General features: G+C 39.3%; 1 protein-coding gene across 1 annotated transcript in view; it reads left to right on the top strand.

Annotated features, from left to right (window-relative positions):
• LOC121035259 (uncharacterized) overlaps nucleotides 1-4860 on the top strand; it is a 178881-nt gene extending 174021 nt beyond the window's left edge. Inside the window, 1 exon segment of the mRNA XM_040482827.1 lies at nucleotides 4717-4860. Coding sequence (XP_040338761.1) covers nucleotides 4717-4860 — 144 coding nt within the window.
• Nucleotides 4861-17459: the final 12599 nt, after the last annotated feature.

The raw sequence follows: 17459 nt of genomic DNA, 5'->3' as shown, positions 1-17459 counted from the left end.
TGTCCCTTGTAAAGAAAATTCTAGAAGCCTCCTACCCACAAAAGGAACTTAGTGAAACGTGTGTTGACTGACAAAATTTAAAAACTGCAAGAAAGCATAAATGTTAGAGAAGGAGAAATTGTATAATTTGCTTTTGACAGTCATATAACATCCTCAAATTGTCAAATAAAAATTTCCTTAAGTAATTTTTTATGGGATAATGTAAGGTCAATGAATTAATAAGAGCAAGGGTCAGCACTGTCCATCTAGTAAAGTTCAATATGAGGAAACCTAAAGACAAATTAATTCCCACCTCTCAGCCCGTGGCCCTGGGCTGGTTAGCATTTTCACTCATTGGGTTCTGTGTTTGCATGAGGAGATTTGCAGCCTACGTTATAAGAGTGTAAAAGATACATAACTGACAGAGAAATACTTGGAAGGTGCATACCATTGAAAATGTATACAAAACATTCAACACTTGAGAAGAGAAAAATCACAATTTCTTCTATTCCTATACCAGTGCCCTAATCCACTTTCCTTTCCTCTATATGAAATAAATAGGTCCCCAAATAAACTGGAGGATAAAACCAGTACTTAACAAACTCCTCAAAACCAATAGCTGCACATTTCGTCCAAGTCATATGAATTCCTCCACTTTGTAAACCTTAAGAGACAACAAGAAACTATGAAGATGACCTGTTTCACTTTTTTGAGACATTCTGGGTAAAATAAAGCATAATGTATGGTTTCCTCAAAATTCAAAGACTAAGGAAATATTCTAACCCGTAGAGTAGTTCTACTAAACACTGGTATAGAAAACAATCTTGAAGCAATTGCTTGCTTCTATCAAGACAGGTGATTGTAACATGTGTGCAGGTGAATTGAGGGGACAGCAATGTAGCTGTGTATAATCAATTAATTCTAGCAATGCTATTGACAGAAAATTCCAGAAACACACCAGTGAAGTACCTGCAGTCTTTACCATGTTTCTACTTTTCTAAAAATATTTCACATTTGTCCCCACAATCTTATCAAAGGGAGTCAGGAATTTTACTCAAAGCTGTGAACTGGGTCTTGTATGCTCTGTAAGATTTAAACAGATCAGGTTCTTATTTCCTACATGAATACATTTATGATAAGCAAGTCTTTGATTAGCTGTTGGCTGTGCAAAGACCAGACACACCCTTCTGCACCTTGGATTGATATGCACTGAAACATCCCTAACATTTTGAATTATTTATTTTAGGAGGGCTTAAGCCAAAAGACTGGGAAAATATTATCAATGCCAAGCCCTTCTCTTCCCCCAGAAGGCTTGTCTCTTGCCTCTTACAACAAAGTAAAGAAGATTCTAGTTTTCCTTACCAGAATCTTTTTAGGTGCCTAAGGCAGGGCAGATGGGAGGTGGAAAGAGAATATAAACTGTTTTGGAGTTCCTTCACATGAAGAAAAAAAAAGTTGTATCAAGATTTAAATACTCCTGCCTCAACAAACACAAATAACCAAGCAAAAGTTAGCTTACAAAAAATTCAAATTGCTGCCCTGGAGGAAAAAAGCTCAAACTAACAGATGCTCAGTCATTTTAGCAATCTTTTAGAATATTGGGATTTAATAGCAGTTTATTATCTGCACCAATAACAACAAAAATGATGGAACTATAGGTCAGGCATTGAAACAAAATTATCCCTACTACATTATCTATAATATGACAATTGTGAAGAACCCACCAAGACTAAATAAGAAATGTTTTCTAATGAATGTTGCTATTGTGTTAAATGAGATTAATATGGGCCTTGAATTGTAGAAACATTGAATTAAGCAGCAGGTAATGAAAAGTGATTATCCTAATTAAGCAAAAAAAAAAAAACAAACAAACAAAAAAAAAACATACAATGGCCCTCTTCGTCACCAGAGATGCCCCCTTGCGTAGCATCAAACTTCCTCCTATGTGAACTCCGAGCTACCCTCTAGAGAGACCAGGATTTTGCTAAATACCCTGTATAACATCAAATAACGGTTTCTCCTCTATTCTGCAAACCAAAGAAAGAAATGGGATAACATTCTCTAATGATAATGCCATGAGTTCTTCAGAAGAAAGATTATACTGATTAAAGAATTGCACATATCTGATTAAAGAATTTATTGCACATATCTGATTTAAAGAATTAAAGATTGCACATATCTGATTAAAGAAATCAGATATGTGGGTTTGGGAGACTCAAAACACAGTCTCCTCAAAGGTAAGCATTGGTCTCTGGCTCTGGCCGTCATGGGGACAGAGACTTAGAGTATGTTTGGGACAGGATGATATGCACATACCCTAGCTCGTGCAGAATGAAGTTTACAAAGGATCATGAAGATGGGCTCCCCTGCTTCTTATTTCATTTGCATCTGTGAAATCACTGAAATCCCTCCTCAAGATCTCAACAGAATCATAATATCAGGGAAAAAGTGCCTTTGGGTAAATCTCCCAGGGAAATTAAGAGGTAGAGCCATTAAATAGAAATGATACATATTTTATTTTGGCACCTGACCTTTTTATGTGGTTAATACATAAAAATAGCCCTAGAACATTTTTTCTTTTTCTTTTTCTTTTTTTCTAAGACAATCACTAAAGTTTTCTAGGTCTTGTATGTGTCAGACACTGTGCTAAGTGCTTCGACATTTGACATGTTATCCAATTTAATCCTCGTAGCCCTGTAGAGTAGTGTTTTATTTAATTTTATAAGTGAAGAAAAACTTAACCTCAGAAAAAAACAAAAGACAGAAGGTTGTTGATCATTTCTTGAGTAGGGTACAAATAAGATACGAGTTTATGATCATTAACATCTATAAAAAGCCATTCTAAATATAAATAAAATAAAGATTTTTTTTTTTATTTTTCACAAGATTATGACTAGTGGAAAGTGTCCTTCTAAGCAGCAGGCTGCCCAATTCAGAGGTAAACTTGTCACAGTTTCGGCATCCTCTGATGACAGTTCTTATGACTCAGTTCCTTGGATCTCTCTGTAATTCCTAGTGGTTAAATGGAGCTCGTTCCTTGCATGAAATAGTCTGAGTTTGAATCCTAACTGTATGTTTGGGGTGAATACTAGCAATAGACTGGCTGTATTCCCTTAGGCATATTAGTCAACTTGAGAATTTGTAATGGGTTATTTAAAGAGGTGGGGGTAGGATGGTATCTATCTACATGGGGCAGTTTAGGTACAGCCTGAAATCCTTCTGCAAACTGACAAGAGAGCAATATGTAGACAGCTAACATTAAAAAACCCCCCAGGGACAAGATAGGCCACTGTCGTACCTCCTTCATACAGGTTGCATGCAAGACTCCCTCTGCAAAGAATCAATGATTTGGTTTCCAGCATTGCCCAAGTCTTTAATCGAAATCTCCCGAACTATTCCTCTATCTTCCCACCAGGGGGCAGGGTAGAGGCGACCCTAGTCAAGCATAATCTCATTTTCTCTCAATGCCCTATATTGAAAGTCAAGGAAACTGAACACTGACTCTAGTTCTTTTTATTCCTTTTACAATATTCCTACTTCTTGGGGCAATATGGAAGTCACTGATTAACCAGGGGGAAAGAAGTTAGAGGAAAGAACCGCTTAACAAATAATATCTCAAGATACAATCTCAAGAATAGACTGAAATTTATGTCTGAAGTTAGAGTTATTTCTAACATTATTTATATGGCAACAAAAACAAAAGTGCCAGATTCACTTAATAACGATCGTTTTGTTTACAGCTACTCCCTTGCAGTTTCCTTTCCTCTCCCCTATGATTTTGCACATTAGTGTACTTCAAAGCTACTCCTCTGAAATGAGGCATTGACATTTGCTCCTATGGCAGCAGAAATTCAAGCAATTGAATGACACTGATTCTCAGGACAGGCCTTACTATCATGACCTCCTTCTACTCCCATAACCACGACCACCCACCACCACTGCCCCTTGTTCATATTTAACATTTTTTGCCAATGTTCCTTCCGCCTCTCACGCCTGTATCAAATGATAATGGGAAATCTGTCTTATAAACCGAATGCAAGTAAGGTCTAAATTCCAGGATGAGAAATTGCCTCAAATAATGAAAATAAGAGCATTCACATATAGAATGGAGTGTTAGAAGTATATGATAATGCATAAAATATTCTTCTGTTATTGCTGCTGGAAATTACTGTTTACAAAGCACCTTCCCATGTACTATTTGGTTAAATGTAACAGCTTAATATCTCTTTCAAAAGAAGTATCCCAATGAAAGGAAATGTTAGTGGTTTGTAATTTTTTTTTAATGTTTATTTATTTTGAGAGAGAGAGAGAGAGCGCGCAAGCGGGGAAGGGGAGAGAGACACAGAATCTGAAGCAGGCTCTGGGCTCCACGCTGGCAGCACACAGTCAGAGGCGGGGATCTGATCCACAAATTGTGAGATCATGACCTTGGCGGAAGTTGGATGCTCAACTGACCCAGCCCCCAGGCGCCCCTAGTGGTTTGTAATCTTAAGGAGAGCTGGCCTTTCTCATGCTGAATGCTCACGAAAGCAGACATGCCCGGCTGGACTTTCACCTAGTAAGAGAGCCGCATGCCCAGTTTGGAGAAAGTAGGCTGCTGGAAGTTTGTAGAATGATATGGCAATCCTTTAAATGCAGTTATGTCTTTTTTGCCTGGCCTAAATGTTCCCATTATTTCTGTGATATAATTCAACCAACTAGGCACCTTAAATTTTTCAACAATTTTTCCTTTTGAAGTTCCATCGCTGGAGCTGCCAAATCAGTCTTTCCCTGCTGTTGACGGCCTGTGGCACAATGAACGTCACTACGTGCCCCTTCCCATTTGTCAGCAATGGCAGAAACGTCCATGGTACCTGTGAAGGCCAAGTGATTGCCAAGTAATTAGCAAGGGCTGACGTCAGTTAGGCAACATCTCCTTCCGTAGGTTTCCATAAAGCAAGACTTGTGACAACTTTCTTGGAGTCTTAAAAATCAGAATTATTTAAGTAGATAATACCAAAGCAGAAAAAGCCTCTGAGTCTTTTTCCCACCAGAATATGGTGGCAACATGGCATTAAGGTTCAGGTCATGGTACATAAAACAATAGTTATGTCATGTGGTTAATATACTATGACTTGCTAGAGTATAAAAACACCTCTGTCATTTCCCTTTGTCACTTACGCACCATCCACAGGATCAAAGGAAAAAAATAACTTCACCAGTGAGATGCTAAACTATAGAAATAGCCATCGTCTTAGCCAAGGAAGCCCAGTTACACCAGGTAGATGTGAAAAGGTCAACAGACAGCACCATCCATGGACAGCTTTTTGATAACAAAATGGTGATAGGAAAGGTGGGTTTTAATAATTCTGATAAAGATGCTGATGATGTAAATTAGGATGACAGCAAAGGAAAGCAGCGCTTCTGGTCCTCTCCACTAATTCATGTCCATCACGTCCTTTAAAACTCAGCTCAAGTGCTATCCTTCAACCCAGCCAACTACATTAGTCTTTAAGGTTTTGCTTTTCCTCACTCACGTATTCTATTTCTTTTCCCCCATTTGCACCAGCAATTTCACTTTATAATTTTTCTAAAATTATTTCAGCTCTGCATGTGTTGGTTTCCTATCTGCTAACAAACAGAAACTGTGACTAATATTTTTTTAATCCTACCAATTAAACCTGGTTCAGATGCTTGATGCACCATAGGTACTGCTAAGTAATGAAATTCAAGTTTGCAAACATATACATAGGGAATACCTATTTGACGTGAATGACAACAGGGTGGGGAAAATGCGAAGATGAATAAGACATGGCCTTGCCTTGCACTCATGAAACTTAACATGTAGTAGATAAGAGAGACCTGTGAACAATTAGCAATAATAAAGGTAAAATGTCATAATTGCTCATGTAAGTAGCTAAGGTATGCATTAATGCTTCAAAAGATGTAATAAGACATTTGCAACTCCTTCACACTTAGAAAGCCAAGAAAAACTTGAATGAGGTCAAGTTTCTCTGGAGGATAAACAGGAGAGGAGTGCATACCAGACTGAGCTTGAACAAGTACATGGGAGCCAAGAGTGCAAATTACACTAATCAAGAAGTATAGCATGGCTACGCACTATCTGAGTGGGGGGTGGGGATGTAGAAGGTTGGAATTTTAGTGGAATCACCATGGAAGATGTTGGAATCCATACTAAATAGCTGGACTTTATCCTGCCACTCTCCGTTCCCCCAAACTGTTATCCAAGGAATTCTAGTCCCAAAAGATTTTCTGTTATTAGACAGGTGTGTGGCCAGAAGTTTGGGGGGAGATATGCATACTCTGCTACTCTCTCGAATATTCTTTATGCACATTAGTATGCTAAAATTTGAGAGAAGTCTGAGAGTAAGATTCTTAGTATTGTTAACTCACAGCTTCTCAAGCTCTATAATTCCCTCAATTATTTTTCAGTGACATTTATTAACACCTTGTAGATCTAAGTTTCAAGAGAATATGGCTTGTGAAATGCCACTAGGCAAACAGGATCAATTATTTACCTGGATGGAAGTAAGTGATGGGGTCTGACCCATTTTTAATAAATTCTCAGATTGCACATTTCAAAAAAGATTGCATAATTCAAGCAATATAGAATTATTAGTGAGATCCCTGGAACATAGCCACCAACATATCAGTCTTGAAAGGGGAAACTAGGGTAAGTTAGTATGACTCTTTTTTTTTGGTCATGATAAAATATATACAATATAAAGTTTGCCACTTTAACCATTTTTAAGTGTAAGTTTCAGTGACATAACCTACATTTACATTGTTATGTGGCCATCGCCACTAGCCATTTTGAGAAATTTTCCATCGTCCCATAGAATGATCTGGAACTCTGTATTCATTAAACAATCCCCATTCCCCCTCACCCACCCCAGCCCCTGGTAACCACTATTCTACTTTCTGTCTTTAGGAATTTGACTATACTAAGTAACTTCTGCAAATGAAAAAAACTCATTATTTGTCCTTTTATGTCTGACTTAGTTCACTTAGTATGTTGTTGGGATAACTCATTTATTTTTTTATTTTTTATTTTTTGAGAGAGAAAGAGCAAGCAAGGGAGGGACAGAGAGAGAGGGAGAGAGAGAGGATCGCAAGCAGGCTCCACACAGACAGTAGAAATACTGACAGTTCTCACATTCACAATCCGAACCGTGATACCATGACCTGAGCCAAAACCAGGAGTTGGATGCTTAACCAACTGAGCCACCCAGCGGCCCCAGGGATGACTCATTTTTAAAAGAGATAGTCTGACTGTGGTTCCTGAGTGGCTTAGTCGGTTAAGTGTCCAACTCTTAATTTCAGCTCAGGTCATGATCTTATGCTTTGTGAGATCAAGCCCCATGTCAGGCAGAGCCTGCTTGGGATTCTCTCTCTCCCTCTCCCTCTCTGCCCCTCTCCCACTTGTGCTCTGTGTCTCAAAATAAATAAACTTTAAAAAATAAAATAAAAAGAGATGATCTGAGGTCTATGAAAAAAATAAAACAAAAAACACACAAAGAACCACATGCTACAACAGGTCCTAGTAAGAACTACCGGCAAAAAAAAGTCAAGCAATACAAATCTAAATGCAAAGCACTGAAGGATATAAAGGAATCAGACCTTTCCTCAAGAGGGCAAACTTCTAATATAAAGGGCAGAAGTGTAAAGAGCTTAAGAAAAATCTTACCCTGTTATGTAAATCCATGGGAGCGTGTGTCAATCCCTGTCATTTTCTAGAGACTGATCAACATTGTCTAGGCCTTCAAAGGCTTTGCTTATGTTTAAATATTCAGAGTCCCTCAAACATAGCCATTGAAGCTACTGTGCTGGATCTACCATAAACAGAGTATAGACTGAGGATCATGCTTTCATTTGTCCCATATGGTTACCTTTCAAGTCATAAACAGCAGAACAAAGCCATTGAACATCTGATTAGCACTCAGATATCAAAGGCAAAACATGACTATTTTGCTGCCCTAGGAAATTCCCTCAGGGAAACAAAACAGAAAAATTAAGTGTACTTGTGGTAAGGAAAGAAAGCTGAGAAAAAGGGAAAGTATTATGGTTTATCTTTTTTATCTTTTCCATGTCTCCTAAAATCATATTGGTGTAAGCCCAAATCCTGTGTACCTACACAATTGCGAGATTATTCCTGAAGTCCTTCACCTTGGCCCTAACACCCTAGATCCCAGGGCCCAGTTCTCCCCGATGAAACCATCTCCCTCACAGGGCTGCCAAACTGTCTTCCCACTAAAGCACCAAACCTTTGGTTTTCCCTCTTTGCTGCAAAATCTCTAATTCTTTAGTGGGTCCCCATTGTCTAACAGTTAAGTTCAACATTCATAATTCTCCATCATTCAACATTTTTTTTGACCAGGTCAAACACCTGGAAATCAGCAATGCCTTCTCTACTTTTGGAAAACCACTCTGTCAGTGTGTATCATAAACTGCTCCTTAATGTAGATACTTATATTTGTGACCTTTGGAAAGATAGCCAAGTTAAGGAAAAGGCTTTGGAGACTCCATGCTAACATTCACATCCAACTTCCTTCCTGTGTGACCCAGGCCTCATTGTTCAGTATCTCTGTGCCTCAGTTTCCTCAGCAAAAGAACAGGTAACTAACAATGTCAATGTGGCTGGATGTGGATATAGATTACATGAAGTCACATGGGTGAAGCTCTTAGAACAGTGCCGGACACTGTTAGCAGTGCATGGTCTGTGCTAATTAGTACTGAGGATCACACACAGTACAATATAGATCACTCAAACATGTCTTCTGGATGAAAAACCAATGGAAATTCAATAATAACGTGGCTAAATGGAAGATTCTTGTGTTCAACACAGGATATCTGTTGAAATTGAAAATTTCCAAACTATTTAGTCATATCTATCATGTTTATGAATTATGAAAGGAAATAAATTCTAATCTGCTCACTTTTTGCTCCTAATAATAAAAGTGAATCAAACAAAAGAAGAAAGAAAAAAAGATTGATGGGAAAGGTCAACTGTCTGTAGAAGTCTCTCGTTTGCTTGCATTCTTATGCAAACCCCACATAGCATCTCCGCAAATGCTTGCATCACAGAATTATGAACAGTACTCATCAGAGATCAATCACTCTGCTTCCTCACCATAGATGAAGTCTGGTTTCTCCCTGGAGATACAGTGTCCCCTCTTAAACTCTTCCAGTGAAAGTAGATCCCTAAGGCATTAAACAATAAAAAAGGATTGCATACATTTCAGTACTAAAATTCAGCAAGCAATCACCCTCTCTTACCCACCTCTGGATTTTGTAATATTTGTTGTTTTGGTTAATTGTGCTGTTTTAAGTTCTTTTTATGAATTTATGTTAACCTCTTCCATTATGGTTGCTCTCATCCACTGACCTCCAGAATCCTCTGTCACCTTTCTGGATTTTCTTAAGTATATCTTTAACCAGTCCTTGTATTTGACTCTTGGGCCTTCATTAATGTACTTGAAACTACCATGAGGACTGGGAAATAGAGAAAAGTGATCTTCAGAAACAAAAGGAGAATAAAATAGATGCACAGAGGGGTTTCACGGGTCTCTACAGCACTCCAGTTCATGCTGGCCCTCCAAAGGGCATGCAGAATGCCTGCTCTTAAAGTCTCAAGAGACCTAGTATCCTTCCCTTTTAACTCTAGTTGTTCAAATGGAGTTTCTATTCTAACAGCACAACACTTTGGGGGCTTATTTATTTGCCTAAAGTCAGAAAAAGTTACAGCTCTCATGTTAATGTGGTCTTCATTTATGGCATAAAATCAATGCTTACACTGTCCATGCCTCATTTTTTACTTTACCAAAATGAGAGGTTGTATTTAACTGCTTCCTGGAGCAATAGGAAAGAACCACTAATCAATCAGCATGACGTGTCTTGAAGAAGAAATGTAGTGACCATCCCCCTCATGAGATGGCACAGTGTTCTTGCATGAACCAATGAGTACTCTAACTAGATCACCTCCCACAGCTTTTTAACTTGGGGAGGGGGGTGGTGATTTCACTAGTCCTGGATTCAAGTTTGACTCTCTCTCCTAACTCTGTGGCGAGTACCCCAGAGGGTTCAGCAGTTATCTGAGCAACTCAAGCTAAAGACTCAGGTGGTGCACCTTGATTGGGATATTGAGTGTTAGAGACCTGAGTCATTTGCATATCTACTGACTCACCTAACTTGGCAGTTAGGATCTGACCAGAGTAAATACCTTATTTTAAGTGTTTTCTCCAATTACTTTCTACTCACTCGTAATTTTGATGTTTCTGTTTTCTTTTTAGTTTTTAGCTTCCAGCCTTAATTCTTTAATATGTACGTCTTTATTTTTAAGCTAGTCAAATAAACACTTTACAGATGGCCTAAATTTTGAATCTGTTCATATTTTCTTCAATAGCAAGATTTTGTAATGGTTCTACCTTGATTGAAAATATAACTGAAGTATATGACAACTAATTTTTGTGTGGTCTCTCTCCAAATTTGATCCAGTGATAATCCAAACCCTGACAAAAATTCAAAGCAACACCAAAAAACAAACAAACAAAAACCACTCTGTTTGATTTTATAGCCAACTAATTAAATTAAATCCCCTATGCCCCCCTTCTCTGATTTATCCCTCAAGGAAGATTTGGCTATCTTGGTGAAACAACCACTAACTTAGATTTCATCTGATGTAAGTCTCCATATGATTCCCAAGTGACAAAGATATACGATCTTTGGATATTCATTGAAAAGAAAAAAAAAATACAATGTAAAGGACTGCCCACTGCTGGAAGATGAATCCCATCAGTACGCTCCCTCATCCCTTCTTCTATTGATGTATGGCTCCTAAAAACCTCTCCCTCCAATTTCACTCACGGATTGTGTCCCTCTGTGAGCAGCCATGTTTGCTAAAGCTGAAACGTCATGATGATGGATCACAACCAGGCATTCTATTTGGGGCTAGATGCCTGCGATCTGTCATTATGTGCAAATTTGCTTCTCACTGGATCTGGGAGAGATAAATACGGAAGATGAAATAGCACATTGTTTTATATCCTGTTTTCAGTAAACGAACATGTAGCCCTATTAGAATCAGGGTCAGGTATCGTGGGAGTCCCTGCAGCCTGTGAGTGATGGAGGTGGGCCAGCCAAGGCCCCTCTAAGCCCTTCTCTTTGTTCCAGATTTTCAGATGCATAAGAGCAACTAAGAAATGCTTATGGCCATCTGACTTAAACTCTATTTCATATTTGTTCTCTTCATGCTTGAACCCTCGACCTACTCCTCATCTCCTCCAGCTCACCCAGATCCTAATCCAAAGATGAATCCTTGGGTTCATTACAGATGATGCCATTTCAGTTTCCAGCAGGAGCCCTGGGGAAACTCTCACTATATCAGCTTTATCTCCAGTGAATATCAAATCATATTTCAACGTATAAAAGTGAGAAAGACTTTATCAGTTTTATTAAAGTTGTAAATTCTGTTATTAAAACCCGCCAAAGCCCGTGCTCCTAGAACCCTCATGGAGCATATTAACTCCTTCATTCTGCTTCTTTCTCCGCGGAGTCCTCCAACCAGCCAGACCACCAGGATGCTCCACACAGATCATGAGTGGGAACTACCCTATGATTCATGTCAGTGGCTTCTGTCAAGAAGGATATTTCTGTTTATTCTATCCGGATTGATATTTGGCAGTATGCTGTAACTCAAAAAGAAAAACTGCACGCCTAAGGACTGCAGGCCAGGAGGGCTGCTGGCAGCTACGGTCTTGTAGACATACAATGGCTACTTTGATTTGCTTGAAGCTGTCTACCCAGGAATCCCCATATATGTCTCCTGTTCTCACTTCTCGTTATGACCTTCTTCTCCAGGCTCTGTAACATGATCTGACCCCAGCCTGGCCTGGATCCCACACTGCCTTTCCACTTCCACACCCTCCCCAGCCCTTGCAGGCATCTCACAGACAGTGCTGTCTCCTGAGTACGTGACGTACCTTCACACGGCTCAGATCTGCCCTGAATAGTCCATCCAGCTGGAATTCTCTTTTTGTCCGCCTGTTGAAATTTTATACGTTTGGTAGGCACCAGGTCAAATACACATGTTCTAGTCTCCTCGGTTGGATCTAACTGCCTTTCCCCCTCTCTCTACACGCACTTAGCAGTCTTAGTATCTCTTCCTCATCTGCCTCCCTCCTTATGTCCAACGCTCATGATCATCCTGATTCGTTTAACACTGTCTTTCCAATACTAGGCATACAGAAAAATTTGCTTAAGAATCTCACATTCCAAAAGAAAGAAAGGGTGAATGGCTCACAGGGCAGAGTGTGGAGCTGAAAGAAGTCTGATGTGTGTTCTCCACTAGCTGGAGCAGCAATGGCTCTTTGGCCATGATGCTCAGGTGGCACTCATGGATTCAATCTTTTATTCATCCCTTTAGTCAAACAACACCCTTTGGGGAGTAAAGGCCATTTTACAAATCTGAACAATATCTCCATATTGGCAGTAGGGGATTATATTTCCATAACATAAATAAATCTCAAAAGACTCACTCACATCATAAAAGCCATTTACGAAAATCCCACAGCTAACATCATCCTCAATGGGGAAAAACTGAGAGCTTTTTCCCTGAGATCAGGAACACGACAGGGATGCCCACTCTCACCGCTGTTGTTTAACATAGTGTTGGAAGTTCTAGCATCAGCAATCAGACAACAAAAGGAAATCACAGCCATCAAAATTGGCAAAGATGAAGTTAAGCTTTCACTTTTTGCAGATGAGATGATATTATACATGGAAAATCCGATAGACTCCACCAAAAGTCTGCTAGAACTGATACATGAATTCAGCAAAGTTGCAGGATACAAAATCAATGTACAGAAATCAGTTACATTCTTATACACTAATAATGAAGCAACAGAAAGACAAATAAAGAAACTGATCCCATTCACAATTGCACCAAGAACCATAAAATACCTAGGAATAAATCTAACCAAAGATGTATAAGATCTGAATGCTGAAAACTATAGAAAGCTTATGGAAGAAATTGAAGAAGATATAAAGAAATGGAAAAACATTCCATGCTCATGGATTGGAAGAATATTGTCAAAATGTCAAGACTACCCAAAGCTATCTACACATTCAATGCAATCCCAATCAAAATTGTACCAGCATTCTTCTCGAAACTAGAACAAGCAATCCTAAAATTCATATGGACACAAAAGGTCCCGAATGGCCAAAGTAATTTTGAAGAAGAAGACCAAAGCAGACGGCATCACAATCCCAGACTTTAGCCTCTACTACAAAGCTGTAATCATCAAGACAGGATGTATTGGCACAAAAACAGACACATAGGCCAATGGAATAGAATAGAAACCCCAGAACTAGACCCACAAACATATGGCCAACTAATCTTTGACAAAGCAGGAAAGAATATCCAATGGAAAAAAGACAGTCTCTTTAACAAATGGTGCTGGGAGAACTGGACAGCAACATGCAGAAGGTTGAAACTAGACCACCTTCTCACACCATTCACAAAAATAAACTCAAAATGGATAAAGGACCTGAATGTGAGACAGGAAACCATCAAAACCCTAGAGGAGAAAGCAGGAAAAGACCTCTCTGACTTCAGCCGTAGCAATCTCTTACTCGACACATCCCCAAAGGCAAGGGAATTAAAAGCAAAAATGAACTACTGGGACCTTATGAAGATAAAAAGCTTCTGCACAGCAAAGGAAACAACCAACAAAACTAAAAGGCAACCAACGGAATGGGAAAAGATATTTGCAAATGACATATCGGACAAAGGGCTAGTATCCAAAATCTATAAAGAGTTCACCAAACTCCACACCCGAAAAACAAATAACCCAGTGAAGAAATGGGCAGAAAACATGAATAGACACTTCTCTAAAGAAGACATCCGGATGGCCAACAGGCACATGAAAAGATGTTCAGCGTCGCTCCTTATCAGGGAAATACAAATCAAAACCACACTCAGATATCACCTCACGCCAGTCAGAGTGGCCAAAATGAACAAATCAGGAGACTATAGATGCTGGAGAGGATGTGGAGAAACGGGAACCCTCTTGCACTGTTGGTGGGAATGCAAACTGGTGCAGCCACTCTGGAAAACAGTGTGGAGGTTCCTCAAAAAATTAAAAGTAGACCTACCCTATGACCCAGCAGTAGCACTGCTAGGAATTTACCCAAGGGATACAGGAGTACTGATGCATAGGGGCACTTGTACCCCAATGTTCATAGCAGCACTCTCAACAATAGCCAAATTATGGAAAGAGCCTAAATGTCCATCAACTGATGAATGGATAAAGAAATTGTGGTTTATATACACCATGGAGTACTACATGGCAATGAGAAAGAACGAAATATGGCCCTTTGTAGCAACGTGGATGGAACTGGAGAGTGTGATGGTAAGTGAAATAAGCCCTACAGAGAAAGAGATACCATATGTTTTCACTCTTTTGTGGATCCTGAGAAACTTAACAGAAACCCATGGGGGAGGGAAGGAAAAAAAAAAAAAAGAGGTTAGAGTGGGAGAGAGCCAAAGCATAAGAGACTCTTAAAAATTGAGAACAAACTGAGGGTTGATGGGGGTGGGAGGGAGGGGAGGGTGGGTGATGGGTATTGAAGAGGGCATCTTTTGGGATGAGCACTGGGTGTTGTATGGAAACCAATTTGACAATAAATTTCATATATTGAAAAAAAATATGTATTGTATACTTGAAATTTGCTAATTGATATGTTAATTAGCTTGTTTGTGGTGATCATTTTGCAATGTATATATATCAAAATATCAAGTTTTATACCTTGATTATACAGTTTTTGTTAATTATACCTCATTAAGGCTGAAAATGGCAATTCAAAATAACATGATGCAGACCAGTGCTTGTTGGTGTTACAGATCTTATCCTCTTAAATAAAAAAAATTTTTCTTTAGAAAAAAAATTAAAAAAAATAAACTAAAAAATTAAGAAAATAAAATCAATTTTTACTGTCTTTAAAAAAAAAAGACTCACACTTTTGAAATGACTCATACTAATGAAAGCTACATTTTCCAACATTTCTAACAAAATAGAAAAAGAAAATATTAGAAGACCAGCCCACTGTTGGTGATGGGAATGTTGGTCATGGAGATATTTTTTTTCCTGTCCCAGGTGTAAATGATAGCACTAGGGCAAAGACCACAGAGGCTGTGTCTTATTAGCCTTCGCTTCCTGAGTACCTAGAGTACTACCTGGGCCATAATAGGTCTTAAGTGTAAGTGAGATAAAGGATAGAAAATCAATTGATAAATGTATTTGTACAATAAACCGTGCTTCCAGAGTTACACTCAGAAAGCAACACGAAGGCAGAGATGTTGGTCTATTTCATTGCTGGGTGTTGAAGCTTAAAATGTGCCTGCCAGGTGCTCAACAAATATTTGTCAAGTGAATGATTGAATGGGGGCCAGCTCGTGGAGGCCATAAAACCAGGTTAAACTTTCAACTCCATCCTAACATCAGTCAGAAGTCTAAATGTTTAAGCTAGAGGGGCGCCTGGGTGGCGCAGTCGGTTAAGCGTCCGACTTCAGCCAGGTCACGATCTCGCGGTCCGGGAGTTCGAGCCCCACATCAGGCTCTGGTGCTGATGGCTCAGAGCCTGGAGCCTGTTTCCGATTCTGTGTCTCCCTCTCTCTCTGCCCCTCCGCCGTTCATGCTCTGTCTCTCTCTGTCCCAAAAATAAATAAACGTTGAAAAAAAAATTTTTTTTTAAATAAATAAATAAATAAATGTTTAAGCTAGAAAGCTACATGATCGGATTTCAGTTTCAAAGATCATACTGGCGGAAGAATAAGCAACGGCAAAATGGCATGCTGGAAAACTGTGAGGAAGTCTTTGCGCATATGTAGGTGACAGACTACACCACAGATGGTGGCAGTGGGCATGGTGGGGGCGGTGAAGATGGAGAAATGAGGAATAATTTGACAGAGCTTCAGGAGAAAGAATTAATAAAATGTGCATATTGATCAGGTGTGGGTGGCAAGGTAGAGAAGTCAAGAGCAACTTCAGTTACCAACTGAAGGAAACAAGTGGGTAGGTTTGTTGTCGGCTAGATGCGGTAACGGCAGAAGAGTGGGGTCTACAGGGAAGACCGTGGTATGGCTGAATACATATGTTGAACATATGAGAACTGTACACGTCTCAGTAGAGAAGGCTAGTAGTTCACTGATTACCCAGGTCAGGAATTTAGGAGAGAGATATCACTTAAAAGTTAAGACACAATTAGGTGGTTGCAAATCACATGCCAAAGCCTGCCCACAAACTTGTTTAGTCAGCACCCCTGGCTAATTTTTGTGTCAGCTAATAACTTTTAAACATGACGACACTGCACCTAAAAATCCATATTTTCAGCTTTTTTCTTCAAAAAAGTTGAAACTGTAGTAAAATTAAACCCACATTCATTGCCTCGAGTGAGAAAAGAGTAAGGGCGTACGGAGTAGCTTCCCTCTTAGATGGACTTGTTCTGTGCAGGTGACCATAGAACCCTCATTCCATGCTGTCTCCCCTTCTTAGAGTTCAGGTAGCACTGTCTTGATGTTTGTGTGTCTGTCCTTTTTAGAGTAGAGGGAAGAGAAAAGTGAAATCTCTCACACACTACCATCTCCGCTGAGAGTTGGAAAATGAAAACTACTAAGAGGATTATTTCATGGAAAAACATTTTTTTTAACCCCTGTCCTATATCAACGTACTATCCATCTAGCACCTAAAAGCATTTGAAGTTGTGACCTCTGACGTAATTTCAAAAGAACTTTTGAGTTACTATCATGATACTTAGCTTAAAGATTCATTACCCAGAACCCAGCAGCAGACAGTTCTCTCTCATAAGACTGCATGATCTGGGGGTCAAGTGCCATTCTTCCTTCATCTTTTTCTTGGATGCCATAGAAAACTGTTTTCACATTCCTGTTATATCAGTGGTAAGTAATGTATTTATAGTAAAATTATATATATATTGATGTTCTTTTCTGATGATATTACTGATATATATGGAGATTAGACTGTCACTTGATGCAGTAAGTGGGAAAGCCCTACTAGTGAGCCAACAATAGGTCACACTTATGTGAGCAATCACAGCCTTGTGAATTTTCAAGAGATGTGGCACAGACCTGTTTACAGAATTCTAAAACCTCCTTAGGGAAACAATGATGCACATCTTATGTGAGGATGAAGAATTTATGTATTTAAAAAACAAAACAAGGGGCGCCTGGGTGGCGCAGTCGGTTAAGCGTCCGACTTCAGCCAGGTCACGATCTCGCGGTCCGTGAGTTCGAGCCCCACGTCAGGCTCTGGGCTGATGGCTCGGAGCCTGGAGCCTGTTTCCGATTCTGTGTCTCCCTCTCTCTGTGACCCTCCCCCGTTCATGCTCTGTCTCTCTCTGTCCCAAAAATAAATAAAAAACGTTGAAAAAAAATTAAAAAAAAAAAAACAACAACAACAAAAGGC

The sequence above is a fragment of the Herpailurus yagouaroundi genome, unplaced genomic scaffold (genome assembly GCF_014898765.1).
Source record: "Herpailurus yagouaroundi ecotype Mexico unplaced genomic scaffold, PumYag 28, whole genome shotgun sequence".
Taxonomy (NCBI): Eukaryota; Metazoa; Chordata; class Mammalia; order Carnivora; family Felidae; genus Herpailurus; species Herpailurus yagouaroundi.
This window is presented reverse-complemented; position numbering and strand designations above follow the sequence as displayed.